Source organism: Oryctolagus cuniculus, chromosome 19 (assembly GCF_051225735.1).
Source record: "Oryctolagus cuniculus isolate XC-2025 breed Fujian yellow rabbit chromosome 19, ASM5122573v1, whole genome shotgun sequence".
In the NCBI taxonomy this organism is placed as follows: Eukaryota; Metazoa; Chordata; class Mammalia; order Lagomorpha; family Leporidae; genus Oryctolagus; species Oryctolagus cuniculus.
This window is the reverse complement of record NC_142885.1, coordinates 10,275,824-10,285,576: the sequence shown is the minus strand read 5'-3', so window position 1 is coordinate 10,285,576 and position 9,753 is coordinate 10,275,824. Positions and strand designations below refer to the sequence as shown.

Below are 9,753 nucleotides of genomic sequence, written 5' to 3'. Positions count from 1 at the left end.
CAGCTCAGTGCTGTGGTTCAGCGTCAGCTGTTTGTGGAGGCCGTGGCTGGCGGGAAGCACCTGCAGCTAGGCAGAACTTGAGCTCCAACATTAAGGACCCCTCTCATGAGAACCACTGGGCCAGGGAAGGCCCGGTCTGTGACCCGCAGACTCCCACCGGCTCCACCTCCTGCCCACCACAATCAGATCACCTCTCAGCCTTAATCCAGCAACTTTTCAGTCGTGACGGTTTCCACACCTGCCTGAGTTTTGGGGAGGCAAGTTCTGCTCAGCCCATCACAGGGACAGCGACACCACATTGGTCACTTTTCCAGGGTCACCCAAGGGACTGAGGACAACCAAGCTCCTGGTTGTCTAACCCCAAAGCAACACACGGCCCAGCCTCACACATTTCCAAAGGTGGGGCTGGGACACACCTGAGTATTGACACCTCCTCCTCCCCATCAGCAAGTTCAGGTCTCCAGTGCACAGAGGGCGCCACTGGCTGCCACGTCCTCTTGTTGCTGTTTTAAGTTTTAAAGATTTGTTTTATTTTTATTGGAAAGGTGGAGAGGGAGAGGGAAAGGGAGAAGGGGAGGGGGAGGAGGAGGGAGAGGGAGAGAGGGAGTGGGATAGGGAGGGGGAAGGGAGGGGAGGGGAGGGGGAAGGAGAAAGGGAGGGGGAAGGCAGAATGAGAGGGAGGGGAGAGGCAGGGGAGGGGAGGGGAGGGGAGGGGAGAGGGAGAAGGGCTGGCGCTGTGGCTCAGCAGGTTAATGCCCCGGCCTGAAGCCCTGACAACCCATATGGCTGCCGGGTTCAAGACCTGGCTGCTCCACTTTTGATCTAGCTCTCTGCTATGGCCTGGGACACCTCAGACACATGGCATAGACGACCCTTCCCCGGGATGAGAATGGCACCTGAGACTGGTCACCACTCGGCTGTTTGAAATGCACTATGGGAAGCCCTTTGTCACCTGTGACACCTTTGACTCAGAACTGGAGATTAGATAAAGCAGGTTATCAATCTAGGTCAGCGGTGAAAGGTTCTGATGGGGCATGGGGGCAAAATCCTGCCAGGGCCAGACCCCAAAAGTCACCAGCAGCCCCAGTGCCGGCACTAGGAGACGCAGCCTTATGAGAGACCAGCGGAAAAGGCTCTCCCGGGCCAGCTGCAGCCCGAGTGGCGGGGCTCTCACCAGGTGCCGCTGAGCAGTCCTCCGGCAGTCGAGTGACAGGCTGTTCCAAGCTGGGGCATTTGTCAAGGATTAAACTTTTACCCCTTGAGTCCCACAGATGCACACGGAGGACAAGGCCGCCTACTCGTGTGAGCCAACCACAGACCTCAGATGCCGCTCAACAAGCAAACAGACGAGTAAAGCCTTCGCTGCTATCGTGGTCAGGCTGTTGCGCTTCATGGCCAACCCGTTCCACCCACGTCTTCTCCTGTTTCTCTCAGGAAGCCGCTATCAGCAGGAAGACGCCCTAGGGAGTTCTTCTGTCTTAATAGTGGAAGCTCCTGCAAGGCCTCACAAAGCCATTTTAAACAACCTGTCTATTGCCTGGGGCCACCGAGCCCCACCTGAGGCCAGTGTGACGGCAAGTACTTGTCTGTGGATGCTCCATCTAAGGCAGCCATGGGCAACCTGCTAGCCTTGTGTTACACCCTGATAGAACAGGGAGGACAGGTGCAGTGATCCCGGGAGTCTCTCCCTTTCACCCTAACACCAGTAGGTTCGCTGAAAGAGGCGTTCCGAATCTTCCAAGTTAGGTGGTGACGTAATGCGGGCAGGGACAGGGTATCAGCTCCGACTACTTGGGAAGCAATGGATTATAGTCTTCCTTTCCTATGAGGAATCCCAGCTGCAAATTGGCAGATGGGCGTGTTTCAGAATTTGACAGCTTCTCAGAGGAACGTGTGGTGGCCACGGCCATTGGCAGTAACTGGGGACAAAATTCTGGTTCAGGAGACAGATCCATTCGATGAGATGGATAGACTGGGACCTGGGATAGACAGGGACCAAGACCCTGATTGGCGGGGAGTAGACAGAGAAGATGGAATCTTGTGCCCCTGGACTCCCTTAAGGTAAAGGGCCACAGATCTCTGGGGTGGGGACAACGCGGGATAGGGAGGCAGCTGGCTAGGTCTGCTGAGCTGGAAGCCACTAAGCCCCCACACAATTCTGTCCTGTCACTTGTGGATCAAAATGCCCCCTTTCCTGAAACCTAAGGATGTCCACAGGAGCCAGGGGGCTTTATTCCTGACCTATTAAAACAGACCACTGGGTGGGGCTTCTCAGTTCTGCTCAAGCTGAGCTGCATGAGAGACACCCACAGGGGGTACAATCCTGGGTGGTGAGATGATTCACCAGAGAAGGAGCCCACCTGCTGGACACCCAGCAAGAAGGACATACGCCTAATCCTGTAGCGAGGGTCCCTCCTTAGTGAGAGTGACTGCTGCCATGTGCTCCCGAGGGAGCAGCAGGCTGGACAGCCAGGTGCCAGCCATTGCTTAGGGACCACAATGGGAGAAACACACAGGGAACTGCAGAGTTTCCTCAGCTGGGGAGAGTTTCCTGTGGTCCAACAGGTTTTCCTAGGTAGGTGATTTGCATTTCTGGGTGGGGCTGAGGAGCCTCCATCACCTTTAGCTCAGACTCCAACAAATGCCCTGGGGCACCCTCCACAAAGAGCAGGGAGCCTACCCCAAGGCTTGTAGGGCTTGGCACAGGTGGTGGGTGGAAGGGGACAGCACCAGCCCTGGGCTCAGACCCATGCCCCGGGAGATTCTCGCTGTCCAAGCCCGGAGAACCCCAGACAGCTGCACAGACGCCCACACCCATGCCCCCTCTTGCCCCTGTGGCTGTGGCCTGCTGGCCCCATCCCCCCACTGGCTCTGCAGGCTCCCTCTCCTCCCTGTCCTCTCTCCTCTTTGTCCAGCAAGTCTTCTAGAAGCCTGCTCAGGGCTGGGGGGAGGGGAAAGGGGAGAAAGGCCGAGTGGAGGGTGGGGAGGCCCTGGTGGCAGCTCTGTGCCCAAGATCAGAGACGCCTGTTCTCAGCCCTGCGCTGCCTGCGCCGTGAGCCTCCTGCATTTCTGGCATTCTTCCGAGCGACCCTCAGGTGTCTGTCTGTGATTGGACTCTGTGCACTCATCTGGGTTGTGGTTTCAAAAGAGCTGAAGAGGAAACCGGACTCTGAAGTGGCGGGCCCCTGTCACCAGAGGGAAACTGAGGCTTGGGTTGGTCAAGGTCACAGTCAGTAGGTGGAGGGGCTGGGGCTCACGGACAGGTGTCCTCCCCCTGTGACAGCTCCTGGGCTGCTGTCCTGGCCCTCAGTGTGTAACCCAGCTCCTGCGCCACGCCTCCCCTTGGGACCTGTGTCCCACTGTTATCTCCTGTCCATTGTCACAGCCCAGGAACATCATCAGGCACACACACACACATCTAGGTCAGAAGCCAGGCCCCAGGCAGGATCATGGGCAGTGGGGCGTCCTGCACTGATCTCACACAGTCCCCATTTTTTTTAAGGCACAAAGAAACACACACACACACACACACACTTAGACTCACACACTTAGACACATACACACATACAGACACACAACACAAACATACATAAATACACACAGACACACACATATCACACACACACACGCACATACAGACACAGACACACATGACACACAACACACACAGACACACACAACACACACAGACACACACATCACACACACACAACACACACAGACAAGTTTTAGTGTCCTCCCTTTGGCTGCTCCACCCCCCTAATGCTTCCAACTGCTAGGGCTGGGCCAGGCTGAATCCTGGAGCCCAGACTCCACCTGGATCGGCATGTAGCCACGCAGGGAGGCACCAGCTGGAAGCGGCGGTGGAGCACAGGAACTCTGGTCTGGGATGAGGTGTCCCCAGCAGGGTCCGGGCTGCTCTGCAACACTGCTCACCCCAGGAAAGAAGTGGGAATGTTGGAGCAACCCAAGAGTCAGGTTGCAGAAGGGGCGGGCTCTGGTGGAAGGGGCGGGGTTACAATCTGACTGCCTCTCCCTTTGGCCACTAGTGACTCTGTCCTGGGAGTCTTGAGCTCTGTGAGGGGCTGTCCCACAGCCCAGCAGCACACCCCGTCCAGCCGCAGTGGCGTGAATTGTGCGGTGCGCTGACACTGCCGGAAATCAGAGACGGGAGAAATCCTCCGTGACAAGGCGGAGTGACCTGTCTGTTCCTTCCTGGCCAGCCTGGGCCTAGCGTTCCTCCTCCTGACAGCCAGCAAGGGGCTGTGTCTGTCCCTGAGCTGCTCTGACCAGGGGGACTGCAGGTGCGCGTTCTCAGCTGTGGGTGGGGCAGCAGCCCCGCAGGTGTTGAGAGCCTGGGCCACCCCATCATTAGAGCAGCAGTAGCGCCGCACCCACTGGGGCCCCAGGCCCCCCTTTTCCCACTTCAGCCAGCGGAACTCAGATGGAGACAGATGTCCCCCGGCAGGAGGCGGGGAGCAAGGATGGAGCCCTGACTCCTCCTCCGCCACGCCCGGGACACTGCCCACCCCCAGTACCAGGGAGGCCCCTACCCTCACAAGTCCCGCCCACTCCAGGTCCCCCAGATCGCCCCCCTCTGCGGGGTTCCCTCCACCGCTCGGGTTCCCGGCCTTGAGTACAGCCACGGCCCCACGCCCAGGTGTTGTGTGCACTGCACGCTGAGCCACCAAAGCCCAAGCTTAGTCCCCACGGAGCTGGGTCATGCATTTGGCGTTGGCATCCGAAGTCCCAGTCAGGACCCAGGACAAGACGCACGTCATCCTCCCTGGACCCGCGGGGCTCCCAGATGACCACAGCCGCGGGCACCGTCCCCCCTACCCCCCACCCGGCTTCTCGGGGGCAGGGCCTGAGATCTGGGTACCGCCCCCTAAGGAGAAGAGCAGTGGTGCTCCCCCCAGGTCCACTGCCCGGGCCTGGGGACCCAGCACCCAGGTAGACGCTTTGTCTTCAGGCGCCGCATGGCTACCCTGGCTTCTGGCCCCTCCTTCGCCCTCTCGCTCCCACCTGTCCCCAGGGCCCGGTGCCAAGCAGCTCGCTCCCTGTGGAGTCTCCCTCCCATGTCCCCGGGTCTGCAGCACAGCCCCTCTGCTCCCGCGGCCCCTCTGTGGCTGCCCCACGCCTCCTCCAGGCCAGGCCACCTTCCCAGTCTCCGCCCCCACCCCAACCTCAGGGGATCCTTCCGTGGGGCGGCCTCACGGGCTCCCTCTGTGTTCCAGGTTCCCTCCAGCCCCTTGGCTGCCTCCCCTGTCTCCTCCCCACAGGAGAGGGGGTGTGGGGCCTGGGGAGGGGCCGCAGCCAGGGCACAGCTGCCTTCCCCCAGTCCTCTCTGAGGAGGTGAATGTAGTCAGAGAATCGCCCTGGGGCTAGGAGGGTGTGTGACAGAGGCACCTGCTGGGGGTGTGGCCACTGCCTCCACTTGGGATCCAGCTCCCTGCTAATAAGCCTAGGAAAGCAGTGGAGGCTGGCCGAGTGCTTGGGCCCTGCATCCATGTGGGAGACCCGCCCGGATGGAGTTCCAGGCTCCTGGCTTTGGTCTTGCCCAGCCTCAGCTGTTGCAGCTATCTGGGGAGTGAACAGTGGATGGATGCTCTCTCTCTCTCTCTCCCTCTCTAATCCTGCTGTTCAAAAGGTAATCTTTAAAGAAGAAGAAGTGACACTCTGTGATGTGCTGAGGACTCCCACAGTGGGGGAGGCCCTGAGACTGCTCCCAGGGAATCCTCCTCCCCCAAGTCCAGAGTCTTGGGGCCACTTCCTGGCAGCTCAGGGTTTCAGGCTACTCCTGTACATAGCCCCGCCCTAGCCCGGCTCCCCACTGAGCCCGAGCACCCGCCCCCCCACAAGTTCAAACCCCCCTCCCCATCCCCCAGGTCCTGGCCCCTCCCTGGTCATTCTGCCAGATCCTAAGGTCACAGCTCCGTGAGCTCAGGTGGCAATGACACTTCCTTGCTGGGGCTCACATGGCTCCAGTGTGCAGGGCAGCAGAGGGATGGAAATAGAGGGGGCGGGTCAGGGAGTCAGGGCAGTGGGGGGAGGGCACAGAGGAAGGTGCTCAAGACAGCGGCCTGTCTGTTGTGCTGGCCTGAGGTGGTCAGGTGTCCATGCTGGTCCGGAGCAGTCCCTGGAGGTGCTGCAGGCAAATCAGAGTCGTGGACCTGGGGGTCTGTAATTAGCAGGGATTGTAAATTTGGCAATGGAACAGGTGAGGAGTGGCAGGACCAGGGAGTGGCTATGATTGGGGGTGAGGGGGAAGGGGCTCAGCCATGCCCATGCTACCTTAGGCCCTCCCTGGAACCTGTCTGCTCTTGAACTCTCCCAGAGTTCCCAAACACCCCCTGGGATCCCAGGTGTGCCTGCTAGGATGAGCCACAGCGGCTGCCCAGCCTGTCCCTGCCTCAGCTCTGCCACCACCTGACCGCCCTTCTGCACGCCCACCCAGCCCATCCGTGAGCCTCCCCCTCACTCACACCCTGAGTCTGACTGCAGCTCCCTGTGGGCCTGACCTCCTGCTGATGGGTGGCCCACCTGGACCTGCACCTTGCCCCCCAGGCCTGTTATGGACAACTGGCCCAGCCCTAAACTCTGTCACCACCCTACTGCCAGCAACTGCTCACCTACCCGCAGCGGGAAAAAGATCCCAGTGCAGCGATGCCAGCAGAAGTTGGGTGCAGGTGGACTGCTGGGAATCGACAGAGAGGCCCACATCGCTGTTCCAGGAGCACAGGCGAGCCCTCGCTTCCCAGCAGGCACCTGGTCCACACCCACGCTGGCCCTCACCTCTGATCCCAACCAGTGCCCTGGGTGACTGCAGGGAGGGCATAGGAAGAACAGTAGGAAAAGACCGTGGGTGTGTTTCTGCACAAGGTCAAAGTTGTCCAGGGCACCCAGGAAGCCTTAACTTTCCTGGGACCTCCACCGGGTCAGCAGAGGGTCCTGCCAAGGCCACTCTCAGCCTGGGCCCAAACCCAGTGGGACAACTGGACTTCTGCTTCTACACTCCCTGCACATGAGCTTCCAGCTCTCAGCCACCAGTTGCCAACCCCTCCCCTACACCCACATCTATTTGCACTCCTCCCATGGACCAGCCAAGACGGACGGACCAGGACAGCCAAGGGCAGTCCCAGAGGGAGCCTGGGCACCTCAGGGGCTCAAGACAAGGCATCTCCTTGCCACAGCCTGGACCCTGGGAGAGGGGACACCTGTGACCCCACCTGGAGCCCTGAGGCAGAGGGTGGCACCAGGATGGACATCTGCCAAGACCCGGTGCCCCGCCGCCCCGTGAAGACCCTGCAGAAGCAGTGGCTGGAAGAACTGGGCGCCCTGCACTATGTGCTGACATTGTGCTCAGGTGAGAGGTGGGGAGGCAGCACTGCCTGGGTGCCCCAGGGGAGAAGGGGCTGCAGGGAGGAGGGCGGTGCCCCTGCTCAGGACAACGGTGGCAAGGGGCAGGAACAGGACCCCAGGAGGTGCCCCCTCCAGTGTTGCAGCAGGTGCAGGGAGGGGAAGCTGGGCTGAAGCCTGCAGTTTTGATGAGAAATCATTTTTTTTTCTTGTTTTAACCCAGTCCCATTTTCCTTCCTTCTTCTCTTCCTCCTCCTCTTCACACGGCTCTGGCCTCTGTCTGTTCTCTACATGTTGTGGCTCTACCTGGACCGGAACACTCCCAGCCAAGGTGAGCTCTGGGCAGGCTCCAGGTGGGGAGAGATGGGGAGGGTGCCTCAGGGACTCTCCCACCTGTATCTCTGCCCGCAGGGGGAAGGCGATTTGTGTGGCCAAGGACCTGGGCCATCTGGAAACACCAAAGGGATTACTTTCCTATCAAGGTGAGGGGTCACTGTCCACAGAGACGCCTCAATCACCTCACTTCCCCACTGCAATCCCAGGCACCTGCTCCCGCTTCCCTGTCCTGCAGCCTGAGACCTGCTGCCTAGGTTCACAGAGGGGCAGGGGTGGACAGGTGCACCTGACCCCATCCCAGGGCCTTGACCTCTGAAGTCAGCAGGGGCAGAGGCAGCACCTGCAGCTGCTGCCTCCCCTCTCTGCCTCCCTCCTCTCCTGCAGCTGGTGAAGACAGCAGAGCTGCCCCCCAGCCAGAACTATGTGCTGGGGGCCCACCCCCACGGCATCTTGAGCACTGGAGCCTTCAGTAATTTCCTCACTGAGAGCAATGACTTCTCCCAGCTCTTCCCGGGGCTGCAGCCCTGGCTAGCCATGCTGTCTGGTTTATTCTACGTCCCCTTTTTCCGAGAATACATCATGATGCATGGTGAGCCCTGCTCTGTGTGGGAGGATGTGGTGTGCCCCACCCGTACGAGACACCCATGTGGACCCCTGGACCTGCGCTGACTCTTGGACATGCTGGAAATGGGCATGAGATGTGGGATGGAGTGTTAGGGCTCCCGTTTCCCTGCTAACTGGTGGGGTGAGGGAATCGGGAGCCACTGAGGGAGTGGTGACTGCTCCCTCCTGCTCATGACCCAGGACTGCGTCCCGTGAGCCTTACCAGCCTGGACTTTGTGCTGTCTCAGCCCCAGCGGGGCCAGGCGGTGGTCATCGTGATCGGGGGAGCCCAGGAGGCCCTGTATACAACCCCAGGGCAGCACAGCCTGGAACTCCTGAATCGCAAAGGCTTTGTGCGCCTGGCACTGAGGCACGGGTGAGTGGGCAGCAAGCCTCAAGGCTTGGCTGCCTTCTCCATATGCGAATTACAGGTCCCTTTTGGTGGGGCTGTGGGTCCCAAGCGCTGAGCAGTGTCCTTGCACATGGAGGTTCTTGACAGTCCTGAGACCTGGATCTCACCCTTTGCAGTGCCCCGTCCCATATCCCGTCCCTGTGGACTCAAACATTGTGTCCCTTGGTTTCAGAAGCTCTGGGTTCTCTTCTCAAGTCCATCTATAGGGCAACCCTTGTACTTGACCTTGACCTGTACACAGGGCTGATGCCTGCGTTGCCACCATGCTGCAGCTGTAAACATGAGTGAGAACAGGAATACGCCAAGCCCACCACACAGCCATTGGTCAGGACAGCTGAGGCTTCCTTCCAGAATGTTCTATGCAGACATGGTCATGTGTCTCCAAACACCTTGGGAAGTGGCCTCAGGAGACAGGGGAGGGACTCACAGACCCAAGGGCTTTGCGAGGGCAGACCAGGCCCTGAGCAGCGTCCTCTCTCTTCCTCGCCCCTCCCAGGGCCTCCTTGGTGCCTGTGTACTCCTTTGGGGAGAACGACACCTTCAGGTGCAAGGCTTTCTCCAAAGGCTCCTGGCAGTACCTGTGCCAGGTCACCTGCAAAAGGGTCACCAGCATAGCTCCCTGCATCTTCTGGGGCTGTGGTCTCTTCTCGCCCAACTCCTGTGGTCTGCTGCCCCTGCCCGTGCCCATCACCACTGTGGGTGAGTGCCCATCTGCAGGGAGGAGGCTGCCGTGGGTGGCACGGCCAGCGGCAGCTCTGGCTCACCCGTGTCTCCCTCCCCTGCAGTGGGCGGCCCCATCCCCGTGCCCCAGTGCAGCAGCCCCAGCCAGGAGCAAGTTGACCACTACCACAGGCTCTACATGGACGCCCTGGAGCGGCTGTTTGAGGAGCACAAGGAGAGCTGCGGGGTCCCTGCCTCCACCCGCCTCACCTTCTTCTAAGACCCCAAGCCCTGTGCACTGGAATCCTCCCCCTTGCCTTTCTTGGTTCCTCCAATAAATGCTGAAATGGACAGAGATAAGAGCCAGGGATGCTCCTACAACC

General features: G+C 60.0%; 1 protein-coding gene across 1 annotated transcript; it reads left to right on the top strand.

Moving 5' to 3' along the window:
- The first annotated feature begins 7,501 nt into the window (after positions 1 to 7,501).
- Positions 7,502 to 9,753, top strand: LOC100338285 (2-acylglycerol O-acyltransferase 3). The gene is made up of 5 exons (XM_089321062.1): positions 7,502 to 7,841; positions 8,080 to 8,284; positions 8,500 to 8,674; positions 9,207 to 9,409; positions 9,496 to 9,753. The coding sequence occupies exons 2-5, from the start codon at positions 8,230 to 8,232 to the stop codon at positions 9,648 to 9,650; spliced, it is 588 nt and encodes a 195-aa protein (XP_089177188.1). The 5' UTR covers positions 7,502 to 7,841; positions 8,080 to 8,229; the 3' UTR covers positions 9,651 to 9,753.